We start from the raw sequence: 17,385 nt of genomic DNA on the forward strand, positions 1-17,385 counted from the left end.
GTGATTGATAGAAAAGTTTATGTGACTTTTGGCAGCATTAAAAGAAGCATGACATTCAGAGCAAGGGAGGTGACATTCTTCACGCTCTGTACTGATCAGCCCCTGTGTGAGTATTTGAGCAGTCAAAGATCCCAAGTTCTGGGAGACTGTGAAAGCTTTGGAGACAGAGGGTGATGGTGAGGGACCTCATGTCTGTGTTTCCTAAGAATGGGCTGAAGGCACTGGGGTCACTGGGCCCATCAAGACTTGGGAGTCATAGTGGAGGCCTTCAAATAGCTAAATAGAAGTCCTATAGAAGAGTCATTCTCTCTAAGAAGTAGATCCAGGGAGGACCACTAGGTGTAAGCTGGAGGGGCAGAGCTACAGAGCTGGCCCCCAATGGAATGAATGGTCTCAGGAGGGAGTGAGTCCCGCATCTCTGCAGATATACCTGCAAGACCGGATAACCACTTGGCCAGCATGTGAAGAGGGGGTGTGAACATAGACGCAGATGCCCTGTGAGCCCTGACGTCTGTGAACATCCGTCATCCCAATGGGCTACCACTTTCTTTAAACTGTGAAATGGTCCTGGCAGTGAGTTTACTGTGTGGTCCTAGGCAATGGTGTCAAATTGTTAAGGACTGGGTTTGTTACAGTAACTTGGGAGAACAACCTAATTAAAGACATAGAGTGGACCAGTAGTCGTAGGGGACACTTTGAGCAGTTCCGGCTGGGCTGGCTCGGGCGAAACAGCAAAGCTTGTAAAGGTTATCTTTATCATCCTCTTCTCTCCTGGCACCTGGGAACAGATCCTGTTCCTGATCTGTCACCAGGCTGTTCATCACTAATTAAGCTGCTAATGGACAACTATTATCTGACCCTCTCTAAGGTATCAGGATTTAAACTATCCGGAACTACTCTTCGGATAGTTTCATTTTGTTACAAGGAAAATGTTTTGGTGAAAAGTGTGTGCAAAAAAAAGTGTAACAGATGAAATCATGGTTTTCCCCGTTTTTCCATCATGCCCAGGGAAAATGTCCTCCCTAAGCAAACAGGACTGTGAAAGCGGGGCACCATTCATGGCTTTCTCTTGTGTGACTGAACAGGCATCAAAACAGATGGACGGTTTTCATTTTCACCAATACTAAAAAAGTGTAGCTGATGCAGGACCTCTGTCTACCATTCTTGCTCCAAGTGACAGCAGTACCTGCTCTTCTAGGGTCATGGAACTCCTCCAGACCTGGGAAGTCTCAGCTCCTACATTATGAGCCCCAGTATTACTGATTCCACTTGGCCTCATTTTGAGTTTATACTTCAACATAATACTTTCAGATATATGGTGGTTGGGTGAAAACTATTTCCCTGGTAAAACTGTTACTTTTATAAATGTGTAGAATAAAAGCTATTAAATAGTTAAAGAAAAAAAAGGGCTCCCCTTCATATCACAGGAGCTGTAAGGAGAGACCTTCTTGGGCTCAGATACTGGGGGTGGACCACCCCTTTCCCTTCCTTTCTTTGTGACTGTCTGGTCACTTAAGGAAGGGGGAGCTTAGCCAGGCGGAGATCGGTGGGGGAGGAGCCCACTTATGCCAGCACAGGCCTAGAAGGAGCCTTGGTTTCCACCTTAGAGCAGCTGCTGACTTTGCTTTGAGCCACAGGTGCAGATGTGGGTTTCAGTGTAATTCTGGCAGCCTGCAGCCTGCAGCCTGCTGGTGTTCTGAATCATTTGGGTCTTGCACTCTGTAATGTTCTTTCTGCTTGAAACTTTTTCTCAATAGTGTTGCTGGATAACAGGTTATAACTCTGGAGGCTCAACTCACTCAAGCTGGCCTGTCCCCTAGAATGGGTCAACAGGCCCCAGCCAGCCAGGGGCTGAGCCTTGCACTTTCTTTTCAGGGTTTTCTGTGAGGAGCAGACCAGCATCTCTTAACAGTTTCTTTTTGGCCAGTGTTGTGATGAGTCTGACCTTAGCCCAGAGGGATGGACGTTGAACCCGAGGCACCAGTTGTCACCGATTCTTTCAGGTCCTGCTAATATTTACTGAGATCTGCTGTGTTAGATACTGTGCTTACAATGACCCTCTGGGGTCACTATTATTACCCCAGTTTTACAGATAAGGAAACTGAGGACCAGGGAGGTTATGTGATACGCTCAAGATAATAGGACGAATAAGGGGTGGAGTCCAGCTCAGACTCTGGGCCTCCTGAGTTCCAATCTGGGGCTCTTTGCCCCACTCCACCACCGCCGTCTTTATTCCTGATCCCTGCTCGTTAATCAGCCCCTGCCCCGTGTCCCTGTGCTCAGCCATTCGCCGGACAGGCAGCTGCCATCTCAGTCTGGTACCTGGAATTCCGACTGCCCTAGAGCAGTGGTTTTCAAATACTTTCAGATATAGAATAAGGACCTGGGGTATGGGCCCAGAAAGAGAGCAGGTGGTGGGGCTCTGGGCCTTCACCTCTGCACCTTCGAATTGATCTGGTTTTATTTATTTATTTATTTAAATTAATTAATTAATTAATTAATTTTTGGCTGTGTTGGGTCTTCGTTTCTGTGCGAGGGCTTTCTCTAGTCGCGGCAAGCCGGGGGCCACTCTTCATCGCGGTGCGCGGGCCTCTCACTATCGTGGCCTCTCTTGTTGCGGAGCACAGGCTCCAGACGCGCAGGCTCAGTAACTGTGGCTCACGGGCCTAGTTGCTCCGCGGCATGTGGGATCCTCCCAGACCAGGGCTCGAACCCGTGTCCCCTGCATTGGCAGGCAGATTCTCAACCACTGCGCCACCAGGGAAGCCCCTGATCTGGTTTTATACTGAGTTTCTGTGTAAGGTTTCATCGTGTTGGGGGAGAGCACCAACGCTAAGCCCGAAGATTGGCTCTGGGGTAGAGAGAGGGCGAGACCGTTAGGCTCCTCTGTTGGAGCCCCTTTACCTTGCAGGCCTCCTGGCTCTCCTCCATCCACGGTCAGCTGGGGGACCGGGAGCAGCGTGCCCAGCCTCCCAAGGCTGCCTTCTAGGACGGCAGCTAGGAGGTCGCCCTGGAGCACCGCTTGAAAATCTAGGGTTCCTCTGCTGCCCCAACATCAGGAGTCCTGGCGTGGGGTGAGGTGGGGCATCCCTTTATGCAGCTCCCCAAGGCTCGTCTCTAGGAATCATAGATGTGTGTAACCGTGAGTGCATCATAGATGTGTGTAACCGCGAGTGCCCTGACTTCTGCACATGAGGACATCTGACCTATCCAGGATACATTAGGACCCGACTCAGGCCTGATATCACCCTTTTTATCTCTGGCAACGTGGTCCCCCTGATATAAGAAGCCCAGCCCTTAGTTGAGTTCAACTCCTGTCCGCCCTGGGTATTTTGAGTGAAAAGTTAGAACAGGGTAGAATTCTTCCCCTGCAGTTGTCTGCAGATGAACGAGGTACTGTTTCTCTGTGAAAGAAAGCTGAGTCGGGGCCTGCTGACTGCTGTGGCAGATGCTTATCCCTCCTCTTCCCCCCACCCCACCCTGTCCACTTCCCTTTAGCCCCAGGCAGCTGCAGCGGGGGCACTGGGCCAGGCTTGGCCTGCAGGACCCTTCCTCCCGGCAGCCCCATGCTGCTTCTTGGCTCCTAGGAGCCCAGAGCCAATAGAGTTGTGTGAACCCCCTCCATCGGGCTTGGCTGTGTGACCTCCGTTGGTGTCCCTGTCCTCTCCCCGCTCCACATGAGGAAAAGTACATCTGGCTTAGAGATGAACGGGGCCGTTGTTCCAGCCAGCCTCAGAGCCCACGGACAAAGAAGACTTGTGAGAACACAGGGCAGGATCCCCTCCCCTCCCCCAGGCGTTTCATCCTCCCCACGAGAAATGAGGAGGTTACATCTGGGGTAATGGCCACGTGGGGCTGAGGTGGTCACGAGCTCACGATCCTGTAGGGCGTCCGGGAGGCAGCCTCTTTCTCCCAAACCTCTGCCGGAGGTCGGAGTGGGACCCACCCAGCGTTTTTTGTCCCACAAGGCTGATGATGAAAAATGTGATCCAAAAGCGACACCTCGTTCATAACCGTTTTCAGTTTCCTCTCTAGGAGTGCTGACTTGATATAGCAATCTTCTGTGCCATTATTTTCTAAAATAACTTGTATATTTCCCTAATTTCAAAAGAAATTCATGATCAGTGGGGGAAAGTTAAATGAGCGTAGGAAAGCATAAAGGGGAAAAGTTAATCCTACCACCTAGAGGTGACCACTGTTGAAGTTCTTTCTGTTTGTTTTTGTTTAATCCTGGGCCAACTCTGTACATTTTCTCAGGGCTAAGGGAGCTTTCTTTTCGTGGAATATTGAATTGTTGGAAGTCAGAGCAGCGGGTGACTTTGAAATCATCCACCTGCTTCTTTACGTAGAGTGGAGGACCCAGGTCTGGAGGCACTGACTTGCACCTTGACACACAGTCGACAGCGACTGAGGCAGGACTCAGGCCCAGCTCCTGGTTCACTTGTTCAGAGGCCGTACCCTGGGTCCTGCCAGCCTGCCCAGCTCAGTCGGCTGTCCGGCCTTCTTGAGGACATCCATGCCTTTGAGACATGGACCAAGCCCATGGAGAAAGCCCTGGGAAGGCTTCCGGGGCAGACCAGGCAGAAAGCGGGTAGGTCTTTGCTGTTGCAAGAGGTGGATGATTTTCACCTGGTTGCACATGCATCCCTGCTGCTTGTGCTGCCTTGGCAACCTTTAAAGCATTGTCCCTGCTGAGAGGTGTGTGGCTGACACCCAAGATTCCTTCTGATGTAGGAGAGATGTTTCCATCTCATTCTTCTCCTGTTTTCTCAGGTGGGACTATGGGCTCCTCACTCCACCCCTGATTAGAGGGTAGGCATTAGGAGTGCAGGCCCTGGAGTCAGAATACTTGTGTCCCAGCTCTACCACTTGCTACTTTTATGACCTTGGCTAAAGCATTTAACCTCCGCCTTAGTTTCCTCATATGTAAAACAGGGAACTAATAGTACCTAAGGAGGTTTGAGACACATAGTGAATGCTAAAGATGTTTGCCATTATCAGCTATGAGTCTGTGTCCTTTCTTCCTTCTCCTGAGCTTTGTCTTCTCCAGCTTTCCCTCTTCCCATCAATATGTGATGACCTGTAGCTGATTTCATAGTGTTGATGAAGTTTACACCCCCGAGTTTCTTGTCTGTCCCCATCTCCCAGGAGTCAAACTTCCCTCCTTCTCCGCAGCCTCAGGGAGGTCCCTCTGCTTTGGGGGCCCACCCCTTCCCCGGCCAGCCCAGACCAGGCTTCTTTCTGGGTCCTCCGCACCCACGGTGCCTTTATGTCTCACTTTCCTCCTCTTGGTGTCCTTCCCCACCCCAGTCAAACCTGCCTTGTTGAAAGGATTTGTCGTTAGTCATTTATACCTCTCTGCGCGATTAGTCACCAAGTTGTGCCTTCCAAAACGAGATGCACTTTAAGTCTTGTTAAAAGAAACTTCAAGAGAGGGGACCGTACTCTCCCCGCCGGTGTCAGCACTGGTGTTTCACCCTCTTCCCCAGTGGCGGGTCCCGTCTCCTTGGTAACCCGCTCAGCACCACCACTGCCCTCCTCCCTCATCTCTTCCTCACTCTGTTGAAGTGGGCAGTGCATCTGCCTCTGTCTTCTGGCCTGTGGGGCCTCCGGCTGCAGCCAGCTTCTCCCCCATTTCCCTTGTGCCCTCCGACCGCGTCACCGCTTCCCACAGGATCGTCCTGCCTCACGTGGGCTCCCCACTTTCCAAGGGCGTCTGAGCTCCACTGGTCCAACCGCACACCAGCTGTTCCTGCACCCATTCGTGGTTCAGAGCTTGGAGGTGGGTGAACCTGCCTTTGAACTCTGGCGCCGCCCCCTCCAGTGTGTAAGCTCCACTTCCTTCAGCTCTAATGAAGGAAGAAGAATAGTGCCAACACGGTTGTATTGTCGTGAGAGGTAGACAGGTGTTGGGGAAGGCTTAACTGTAGTGCGGGGCACAGGGTCAGTGCTCCATAAATGGTTGCCATGACTAATAATACCAGTGCTAATAATTAACAGTGACACTTACGCTCCCTCTCTGACTTCCCCAGACCATAGGGTATGACCCCATCATTTCGCCAGAGGTCTCGGCCTCCTTCGGTGTGCAGCAGGTGCCCTTGGAGGAGATCTGGCCTCTCTGTGACTTTATCACTGTGCACACACCTCTCCTGCCTTCCACCACAGGTAGGTGTGCCCCTACCTTGTGGGTTGGCCACAGAAGCCACAGACCAGATAAGGGTGGGCCCTCGGTCTGGGTTTTCTGCCTATGCTGGGGACCAGCTGTGGCGGTGGCCCATCCAGATCCTGTGAGCATGGAGCATGGTGATGTCTTGTTACACGGCCTTGCATCAGACCGAGGAGGGGTGAGTTGGCTGGAAATGCACAGGGTCTGGGTGAGCTGGGTCAACATGCAACACCAGTGACCCCATGAATACTTCCTGGGACCACTGCAGGAAGCACTAATATCTCAGGGATATTTGGGATGTTTCTAAATTGAGTCTGGTCCAAATCCATGACAAGGACTCCTGCCCCAGAGCATCTGAGAAGGGAGCAGTGAGACCAGAAAGACCGTGGTCCCCCAGAAAGGAGGTGTGTGGGGAAGAGCTGGTGGGGGGAAGAGAGGGCCTCTGGAGCTGGTGCGGTTGCCAGTGCAGTGGGGAGAACACGGGGATCCCCACACCATTGCCGCAGGAAAGCTCCTCCCTCCGTTCCAGGCCTGCTGAACGACAGCACCTTCGCCCAGTGCAAGAAGGGGGTGCGTGTGGTGAACTGTGCTCGCGGAGGGATTGTGGATGAAGGCGCCCTGCTCCGGGCCCTGCAGTCGGGTCAGTGTGCCGGAGCCGCGCTGGACGTGTTCGCAGAAGTGAGTGCCTGCTCAGTGTCGGTGGGGAGGGGAGACCAGAGCAGAGAGACTTGGGCTGCAAGCCCAGCTGTGCAAAGACCTTGAGCTTCCTGTCTCTAGCGGGAGAAGTTGTGTCGCCAAAAATAACACGTCTGTGGTTTGAAGAGCCCGGTGCAGAGCCCGGTACAGAGGCAGCTGTGCTGTCTTCTGCAAGACTCAGATTTTATATAGGACCCATTCCTGGGCTCGGGCTCCTGGACGGCTACGCTGTTGATAAGTTCAGAGGAAGACAGAGCAGCAGATCAGTTCTGAGGTGGAGGATTTGGGGCAGGCAGAGAGGGGTTTAAGGTATTGATACAGATCTCTGGTGAAATGACTCCCACTGCCAAGAAGACATTCCACCCAGTGTCTGTTGGCCTTCCTTTCCCTTCCTCTCTTCCCGCAGAGGGGAGGAAGCCGAGGATACTGGTTAGACGTGCTCCCCTGGTCCCAGAGGCTGCTGTCCCTAGGTCTCTGTGCAGGAGCAGAGATGTAGCATCTGCTCACCCACTGCCCCCATCCTGCCCTCACACCCGATAGCGTTCCCACGTGAATCCTGTCCACCTCTCTTAAAAATCCCACTTCAGCATCGGAGATCAGGGAAAAAGCACGGGCTTTGGATTAGGCAATGGGGGTTTGCTGGTTACCAGCTTTGTGACCTTGGCAAGACCCTGGCCCTCTGACCCCCTGTAGCACTCAGTGTCTGTTCCCTGCCCAGGGCACAGCATGCATTGGGTTTGTGGTCCTGGTCACAAGGAGCTACATCGTCAGCTCCTTGAAGGCAAGGGTGTGCCTGACCCTTGTTTGTATCGCCGTCTCCCTAACACAGCACCTTCCCCTCGCTCTTTTTGGCCTCCCCATGGCACTTACTACTCTGCGGCCGGCACTCACAGACCTATGTGGCCAAATCCCGTGGGAGCCGATAGAGTCCTGGGGAGAATGACCAGAAGAGAGGAGGCCTAAGTAACATGTCCAAGGCCCCCACATTGTGCCCGGTGAGCAGAAGGGGTGGAAGGGGCACTGGAGGGTGGGGTAGGGGTGGCCAGATGGGCCGCCTGTCCTGGTGAGAACCAGGATGCAACACCCGTGTGGAATGCCCACAAAGAGCCTGCCTCTGTGCTAAGAGCTGACAGTAAGTGCTGAGGGGTGGACTGGTGTTGGGGCAGTGGGTAGAGGGGAAAAACCAATATCAGCTATAACAGCTACCACTGGTTGAGAACCTCCTTTATTACTGCATAATCTCCATAATAGTGTTAGGAGATAGGTAGTAGTAACCCATTTTATAGATAGGGAAACTGAGGCTCAGAGAGATGGAGATTTGCCCAAAAGCACATAGGTAGTAAGTGGTGGAGCTGAGATTGGAATCCGGTCTACAGCTCTGTCTACTCTGCTGTGATGCAACATTCATGAGGAAGACGGTTATTATTGAGTCCAGTGACCTCTTACAGAAGTAGGAGACAGCATCACCCCTGCCCTCTTCCCCTCCAACTCCCTGGGGCCGATCTGTAGCGGCCCACCCAGAGATGTCTCTTTCTGGGCAGGAGCCACCCCGGAACCGGGCCTTGGTGGACCACGAGAATGTCATCAGCTGCCCCCACCTGGGCGCCAGCACGAAGGAGGCCCAGAGCCGCTGCGGGGAGGAAATTGCCATCCAGTTCGTGGACATGGTGAAGGGGAAATCTCTGGCGGGAGTTGTAAGTATGCCATGTGGGGCTGGGCCCGGAGGTCAGAGGGAGGAGCTGCAGAAGGGCGCGTTGTTGCTGGGACCAGATTCAGCCCTGGGGGCCGAAGATAAGGGACCGTACTTGAGCCAGCGCTCTGGGTGAGGTGGCAGGAGCTGCCCCTGCTTAGTCTTGAGAGCTGAGGCCCGGCAGCAGGGAGCCAGCTTAGCTTGTTTATATCGTAGGCTCACTGCTGAGACTGTGGTTTTTCCCAGTGCCCTGCCTCTGGAGAAAGGCTCCTTTGTTCTCCACAGGCCTTGGGAGGGAAGGAGTGTGGCTCGCATGATGGCGGGATGCCCGAGGTAGGGGCAGGTGGGGGACGGCCTGTGGAGAAAGCCCTGAGAGGGCGTCCTCACCTCGTAACCCCGAGCGCTCACCTTTCATCCCATCTCTCTTAGAAGCCTGGGCAGGGATGCCCTGCCCAGAAGCCTGCACCCGTCTTCCCCATAGGAACCCTCCAAGCCAGCTGGCCCCCCTTTCTTTCCCCCAATCATGGTTTCTTGACTGCGCTCACAGTGGGCCCTTCCTGGCATGTGTTCCTCTTCCAAGCTGAACCTGACTTTATACTTCAAGTCCTGTCTCATTCACTCAGTCTTCAGATGGTCCCTAAGCTCCAGTGGGTACCAGATACTGTCAGAGCCCTTTGGGGATATGGAGGTGAATAAGGAAGGCATAGCTGTCCATCGGGGGGCTCGCGCGCCACCTGCCCCTTCACGAAGACTTGCTTGGCCTTTCTAGCTCCATCCCAACCCTTTTGCAGTGAGCCACATTCTCTCCTATTATTGAGGTTTCATGAGTTTATATCTTAGTTCTTAATTAAGTTCTAAGTTCTCAGAGGACAAACAAACAAAAAAAAACACCGCCAAAACCAAAAGGATGTAAGCTCCTCTGCAGTTCATGTGGCTCTGCCTGGAGCATTTAACCAATAATGAGTGAGAGTTGGGGCGCGGCTGGGGGGTAGTCCCTGACCCTCCTGGCTGACCCTCAACACAGGCATTTTCGCTTCTGAGGACAGAACTGCGGCAGGAGAGACACAGGATGCTTTGTTCAACCCTGCCAGCCCTGGTTCAAGAGCCCAGGCCACTGTGGCCTCTACACCCTGAGAAAATAAGGGCGCCTACTGCTGTCCCGTAGGAGGGCTCCTTGGGGACAGCCATCGCAGGTGCGACGGGCAGGCTGGGACAGCCTGACAGTGGCCACAGCTCGGTGGTCAACAAGGACGCTTACCCATCCATGTCTGCACCCTCTCTCTGCGCTGTGTCTGTGGACTTCTCAAGACAGGGCACGCTTTCTCACTCCCTTTGCATGCCGTGGGCTTCTGAGCGGTACATTTCTCCCCCGTGAGGCTGGTGGGGACCCAGGCGAGGTTTGGGACACCGTGACCATTGCCACCCAGTCTGGGCTGGGCTTTTCTTTTTTCTGTCCACTCACAAGGCAGGGTACAGCCCTCAGCGGTGCAGCCCTTATGAGTTATACAGGGAGTGGTGGCATTCCAGGCCTTTTCATGACGGGGACTCCTTAACACCAGCTCCATCAAATGGGCCCACAAAATGTCCCCTTCTTACTTAAGAGGTCACATCTCCTAGTCCAATTGTTAAATTTAGGCAAATTGAACTCTCCAGCCACAACGGCTGGTGGGGTAGAGTAGGCATTTGTAAGAAAGACATTTGTCACATGGGAAACTCCTCTGTCCCTCATTCTTTACCGGGTCCTCTCCAGTTCAATTCTGCTCTAACGTGAGGCACAGACTAGCATTAGGGTCAGGTTGGTGCCCCAGTGCATTGGCTCTTCCTGGAGCCTCCCACTTATCTTCTAGAGAAGACAGACGCTCCTTTTACTCAGCAGACCTGGGGGAAGCACCGCCCTGGCCTGTGCAGGCATCTGACCAAGCGTGGCGCCTGCCTTTGGGGCTTCTCAGTTGAGCACTTTCCCGCTGCCTGCTGCAGGCTTTCACACCCCAGCTGTGGCCTGGCCCTTCAGTTCTCCCCCTGCAGCTCTGGGACTCACTGCCCTTTCTGTGCCCTTCGGAGAGGATCAAAGGGGGCCCGGCCGCAGGGTGCGATCACACCAGGCTGCCCCTTAACACAGAAGGGTCTGCTGCGGTGTCCCACCTCCTTGGTTGTTTCTGTCATCACAAGTCTCTCTTTAATTCTCTGCCAGTTGTATCTTTATGAAAACAGGAATAGAAGCCTCCACGTTTTCTTTTCATTACATCTTAGAGCTGCCTGATTGATTTGCATCCAACCCGGGTTTCTAATTAAATCCTTCTTAGATGGTTCTCTTTACAAGTTGCCTCAGCATAAGTGGCCAGATACTTAACTCAGAGCCACAAGATGGAATAGACATTTTGACACAGAACAAGCTGGTTTTTGTTATCAAGTCCCTGCTGGGGGTCCAGCCAGCCAGACCCTAGACTTACAACGTCAGAAGATTACGTGGCTTCTGCCTTCTTCAACTGCCCAGCCGGCCTGTGGTGGACTTCACAGGAGTCAACTTTTAAAGAGTGATAGGATCATCAAAAACGTGTGAATCCAGGGAGTTCCCTGGTGGTCTAGTGTTTAGGATTCTGCGCTTTCACTGCCATGGCCTGGGTTCAATCCCTGGTTGGGGAGCTGAGATTCCTCAAGCTGCGTGGCATGACCAAAAAAAAAAAAAGGTATATAAATCCAGCCTTACAAATTGTGATATTTTGACAGAGTGTTTTGTGACAATGTAAAAACACATTTTAAAAAATCAACATGGAAAATAAAAATGAAGGCAAATTAGGAATGCCATCCCAGAGAGACACACCACTCTAGGTCCAAGTGATCTGTGACTCCCCATATGTTTTTTATTTTTAAAAAAATTTTTTAAAAAATGTATTTATTTTATCTATTTAGTTTTGGCTGCGTTGGGTCTTCGTTGCTGCACGTGGGCTTTCTCTAGTTGCGGCGAGCGGGGGCTACACTTTGTTGCGGTGCGTGGGCTTCTCATTGCAGTGGCTTCTCTTGTTGTGGAGCACAGGCTCTAGGCACGTGGGCTTCAGTAGTTGTGGCTCGCGGGTTCAGTAGTTGTGGCTCGCGGGCTCTAGAACGCAGGCTCAGTAGTTGTGGTGCACGGGCTTAGTTGCTCCGCGGCATGCGGGATCTTCCCGGACCAGGGCTCGAACCTGTGTGCCCTGCGTTGGCAGGTGGATTCTTAACCACTGCGCCACCAGGGAAGCCCTCCCCATATGTTTTATGTCAAAGACCCATCTTCCTTCCCCAGCACAGGAGAAACAAGTCTCCGGTGGAGGGGTTTGGGGGCGCTGGCACATGTTCAGAGAAGAGGGAGATGTCCTTCTCCCCTTCTTCCCACTCCCCGTCTGGCAGTTTGAAGTGGTCTTAGCCTTTTGTGCCCTTTTCTGGCTCTATAGCTCTCCTCAGCTATGGGAACAGGTTGTTGTCACCTTGTTGGTGGCTAATGGAGGTTGTCACCCCCCAGGCACCCAAAGCAAGGGTGGCCCCATGCCACCTGCTCTCCACGTGGAGCTGAGTCTCAACAATAAGACCTTGTTTGGGAGCCGAGTTGGGCAGGTGTGCCCTGTCCCATCCCTTCCTGACCTCTGCCCTGCTCCCCTTTCTCTGCAGGTAAACGCCCAGGCCCTTACCAGTGCCTTCTCTCCACACACCAAGCCTTGGATTGGTCTGGCAGAAGCTCTTGGGGCACTGATGCAAGCCTGGGCTGGGTCCCCCAAAGGGACCATCCAGGTGGTAACACAGGGTGAGCCGGGAACTCTGCAGAGGGAGAGGGAAGAGGGGCGTGGACTCGGCACCCCACCGGGTGTGTCTGCTGCAGGCCACAGACCAGTGAGGGACTCAGAGGTGACCCTGCTCTCGTGACTCCGCGTTTCACATTTGGTCTGAGTATGGCTTGCTTGCTACTGAGGAGGATGGGTACACAAAGTTATTGGGAAATATACTTAATTTTCGTAAATCACATTTATGCAGTATTTTTAAGACGTGCATGTTTGGGGTGCAAGAGGGACCTCCGTAAGATTTGGAATTTCACGTGAGAGGCAGTAGGATTGGTGGAGGGAGTCCGGGTGAAGCAGCAGAACATTTTATTCTGGTTTTGACCCAGTTGCTTACCTGCTGTGGGACTTTTCCTTCTCTGAGCTGTGAGTTCTTCACCTGTGAAGTGAAAGCCGGGGCGGGTGTGTCAGACGAGGCAGGCGGTGAGGACATTTTGTGCTCTGTGACATCCTAAGGTGGGCCCTCGGGCAGGCTGATGCCCGCAGGGGCATTTGCTCAGCCGGGGAGTGGGGACGGGAGCAGCACCCGCTGTCTGCCCCTCCGCAGGCTCTGGCCGCCTTTGCAGTGGGTCCAGCCCTGTGCAGGCGTGGTTGAGAGACCGGGGAGGGCCCCGGTCCCCTGAACCCTGCAGGGGCTTGTCCTCCCCGTTGACTGTTGGGCATCCCCTCACGTGGGGAGAGACTGGAGTGGAGGCAGGTAGACCCTGAGCATTGCCGGTACCAGGCAGGGACAGAGCCAGAGGCCTCACTGGCCGGGGTGCCGAGGCCTCAAGGAGACAAGACAGGGACGTGGGCCCAGCTGCTTTAGTCGCCCCTTCCTGCTTCCATTTCCTGAGGCCGGCAAGGGCATGAGTGCCGGGTAGAGATAAGAGTAGGATATTTTTCAAGTGTCCCTTTGGGGAATGACAGGCAAGCCAGGGCGGACAGGCCAGGGGCAGATGTGCGGGGCAGCAGAGTTAGGCTGGGTTCTGGAGAAGAGTTTCTTAAACTGGTGTAGCGCGTCCCCCGTGTCCTGGCCTGGACCCTTCGTGTGTCCCCCACCCCGGCCACCTCTCTGCCTGCAGAGGAAAGCAGAACTGCCTGGCAGGCTGGAGTTGGGCCCCCAGGTCAGTGAGGAGCCGTGACCCAGAGCTCGGGGCCAGCGATGTGCTGCCCACTCCCTTGTTGTTCTACACACAGTGGTCTTACAGCGGCTTCTCTGGGTCCCCAGGATTGTCCCTGAAGAACTCTGGGAACTGCCTGACCCCCGCCGTCATCGTCGGCCTCCTGAAGGATGCTTCCCGTCAGGTGGAGGTGAACCTGGTGAACGCCAAGCTGCTGGTGAACGAGAGCGGCCTCAATGTGCGCACCCCTCCCCTCCCCTCCCCTCCCCTCCATCCCCTCCATCCCGGGTCTGCACTGCTTTTCTCGCCTGCGTTCAGAGCACCTTGCAGCTCTGCTCCCCGAGCGAGCGGGAGCCCTGGGCGCCGGTCCTGCAGGTGACAGTGTCTGCCTGTGAGAAGTAGCCGTGATCTCTTCACTTGCAGAGTGGAGATACCACTGGCCCCGAGCATCGCTACGAGTGAACTAATACTCGTGCAGGTGCTTTGTGTATAAGTGCTCTGTGAGTGGGAGGGGCAGCAGTAGCCCCAGTTCACAGCTGAGGAGATCGAGGAGTCAGGCTGGGAGCTGGGAGATAGCCCGGCGTGCTTGGCCCCCGATTCTCCAACCAGTGCTCCTTTACCACGGCACCCGGGTTCCTGGTTAGTCTGCAAACTCTGGGAGCTCGCCGCACATCCTTTTAGCCTCTGCCGCCCCTCGTGGCTTCCCTTTGGCGTCTTCCCTTCCGGTTCCCGTTTTAGACTGAAGTCTGTGTTTCTCAGCCAGTGGGAGCTGGCAGAGGCAGTGGGCAGTAGAGCTCTCACGTCCCCCTTCCTCTCCCCCCACTGCTCTCCTATATCCCAGGCAGGCCACTGCTTCTGTGCAGGGAGCAGTAAGTCAGAGAAGGAGGGACCAGGCTGGATCAGCCTCTGGTGACCGTCCTGCTCATCTCAGCCCTTCTCACAGCCCTGCCTCCCTCCCTCCCACCTTCTCCCCACTTCCCACCGTCCAGCCCAAGCCTTTACCTGCACCTGGCAGATCTCTTCGCCCTCCCTTTAGGGAGGAAGCTCACGCTCAGGGCCACCAGGCTTCCCCATCTGCCCTCTCCCCCCGCCCTGAGCTGCTGAGCGTGGCAGCAGGGCTGAAGCCCTATAAATTGGCGATTAGGCCTAGGGAGGGGGTGGGCGTCACTGTGCCTTTTTGCCTTTTCTCTGCAGGTAACCACTTCCCACAGCCCTGCTGCACCAGGGGACCAGGGCTGCGGGGAATGCCTCCTGACCGTGGCCCTGGCAGGTGCCCCCTACCAGGCCGTGGGCTGGGTCCAGGGCACCACGCCTGTGCTGCAGGCACTCAACGGAGCTGTCTTCAGACCGGAGGTGCCTCTCCACCGGGGCCTGCCCCTGCTCATGTTCAGGGCTCACCCCTCCAACCCTGCGATGCTGCCGACCATGATTGGTGAGGAGGGGCCTTGAGGCAGCGGTGGGTGTGTGTTGAGGGCTCTGTCCTGGGACTGGGCTCCGTGGACTTCTGCCTCCTTCAGCCCCTCTCCATGCCTGCCGGCATCACTGGATCTGCCGCAGGTTCCAGAACATTTGGGGAGCCGGTACGGAGTTCTGAGGTTAAGTGCCTTATCTAAGGTCGTAGAGCGGTGCGTCAGGGGTAGGGCCCCAGAGCCCCTCTTGTTAGGCAGGTGCTCACCACAGTAAGGACACAGCTGAGAACTGCCTGTAGAGCTGTATCCCAGGAGCTCAGAATTAAGTTGCAGGTTTCCTTCTGACCGCAGGCCCGGCGGTGGCCAGCCTGATCCAACAAAGCACGTCAGGGCATCCCCTCCAGATGTCGTGGGCATCTTGGATCTGCTCCTGTCCCCTGGTGCTCGGGCTACTGGGAGTTCTGGAGCACTTCCAAGTATGGCAGAGAGTGAGTGTGTCCACAGGCCCCAAAGGGCCTAATTTCACTATCGTTGCCAGCTGCCCAGGGGAACTTTCCCCTGCTTTTCCCCCTTGCTGATGGTCTGGATAAAACTGGCAGCCAGCAAGTCCAGCTCTGGCTCTTCGTGGCTGATCTTCCCTCCCCTGCCTTGCCTGATGGCCAGGGTGTTCCTAAAGCCTGCAGAATATTGAGGGACCTGGGCAGAGCCCTTTGTTCCCTGTCTCAGCGCTTTGATTCTGAGACCATCACCCCCGTTGCAACGTTGATCTTGGGAACTCAAGACTTGTGAGCCTGCTCCCAGCCTCTTGCTTCTCCTTCCCCCGAGTCCTGTGCCAACCAGGGGTTTCTTCTACTTCCAGGCCTCCTGGAAGAGGCAGAGGTGCAGCTGCTGTCCTACCAGACCTCAATGGTGTCAGATGGGGAGACCTGGCACGTCATGGGCATCTCCTCCCTGCTGCCCAGCCTGGAGCCCTGGAAGCAGCACACGACCGAGGCTTTCCAGTTCCACTTCTAACCTTGGGCTCACTTGTCCCAGCCTCGTGGGATTTCCTGAAGAAACACACCCACTGGGAGAGGAGAGCCACATTGCTGGGGCTGACACTGCTTGTGTCTCATCTGACCCCTGTCGTACAGCAATAACCACCCAATAAAGAGCCTACCCCGTACTCTCCGGGCACCTTTGTGTTGTCATTACCCTGAAGAGCCACCAGAGGGCATCCGCAGGCAGCCGTGGGGCAGGACTTTTGTTGCAAGAGGGTAGGACATGTAAAGGGAGATCCAGATGGGTGGACTGCACGCCTGCCTGTGGGTACTCTGAAGAGAACCCCCTCTCCTGTCTCTCAAGTTTTTAAGAGACATTTTTACAGGAACAAAACTCAAGGTATTTGAGCAAATTCCTATGCTATTTCAGATATCCCTTCCATCTGGGAATTTAGATGCACATTGAAAATATAATTCAACAAACATGTACAGCATTATGTGCCAGGCACTGGGTTAGATGCTCTGCCTAGGAGGAGGAGGATTAAAGCTCAGGCTGCTCCCACAGAAGTCTCCATCTGCTGGGGGGACAGAGCACACAGAGGTCACTGGAAGCAGTGAGGAAAGTACCACAACAGGTGTACATGAATTCTGTTGAGAGCAGAGGAGGAAGTAATTAGAGCTGTGGATGGTGGTTCCCAGGAGATGTTTGGAAAGGTTTCATAAGGGGAAGAAAGTGTGAGTAAAGGCACAGGTCCTGAAGATGTTTGGTGAGATCACAAAGCCAGCTCAGTATGGGTTGGGCAGTATCTTACTTGATTTCTTTTTTTTAAAGATGATTTTCACAAAACATGGCAGAATGGTACTCCTGCACCCTAAGGGTTTCACCTTTTGAGGGTTTTTTACTCCATTTGTAGCGGATGATCCCTTCCTACCTTATGCCCAGCAGCATCTGTTTTGGAGACAAGGCAGGCTAAGAAGGCCCGGCACCGGGCAGCTGATTGCCAGTGGCAGGAGCAAACCCATCACTGTGGCCTCAGAGCTGTGATTGAACCAAAGGTCGGTAGAAGCTCCACCCGTAACCGCTCGCTGTGCTGACCTCTGCTGTGAGCTCATAACGTGTATTAGGGCCTTGCAGTAGCAGAGCTGGAAGGGGATGGGCCTGAACAGCAAGGTGGCTTTGAGCTGCTTTGACCGTGAGCACAGTGTTTAATTCCCCTAAGCCTTTGTTCCCTCATCAGTAAGAGGGATAACGAAGCCTCTCAGGATTTAATGGCTTAAAAACGTGGTGTATGGGAAGTGCCCGAGGCACTTGGCTTCTTCATCCCTATGTCTTTCTTTAAGAGCAGACGACCAGGTCTCAGTCGCTTACATAGAATCCCATGCACCAAAGGGCCCTCCCTTTGCCCTTGTGGTAATATTCTGCCAGATCTGGACGTGGGGTGTCCTGACATCAGACAGCCCATTCTCTCTGCCTGGAAAGAGATCAAGAAGCATCTGGTGGGGAGGGGGGGCAGTGGGCGCTGGAGCCCATCAATAGC

At 54.3% G+C, this 17,385-nt stretch overlaps 1 protein-coding gene across 1 annotated transcript in view; it reads left to right on the forward strand.

Moving 5' to 3' along the window:
* PHGDH (phosphoglycerate dehydrogenase) overlaps positions 1-16,032 on the forward strand; it is a 31,406-nt gene extending 15,374 nt beyond the window's left edge. Inside the window, exons 6-12 of the mRNA XM_059929068.1 lie at positions 6,033-6,165; positions 6,696-6,844; positions 8,404-8,556; positions 12,192-12,324; positions 13,566-13,696; positions 14,653-14,890; positions 15,727-16,032. Coding sequence (XP_059785051.1) covers positions 6,033-6,165; positions 6,696-6,844; positions 8,404-8,556; positions 12,192-12,324; positions 13,566-13,696; positions 14,653-14,890; positions 15,727-15,881 — 1,092 coding nt within the window. The 3' untranslated portion in view covers positions 15,882-16,032. The remainder of the gene's footprint in view (positions 1-6,032; positions 6,166-6,695; positions 6,845-8,403; positions 8,557-12,191; positions 12,325-13,565; positions 13,697-14,652; positions 14,891-15,726) is intronic.
* The last annotated feature ends 1,353 nt before the right edge of the window (positions 16,033-17,385 follow it).

This window comes from Balaenoptera ricei, chromosome 1 (genome assembly GCF_028023285.1).
Source record: "Balaenoptera ricei isolate mBalRic1 chromosome 1, mBalRic1.hap2, whole genome shotgun sequence".
Taxonomy (NCBI): domain Eukaryota; kingdom Metazoa; phylum Chordata; class Mammalia; order Artiodactyla; family Balaenopteridae; genus Balaenoptera; species Balaenoptera ricei.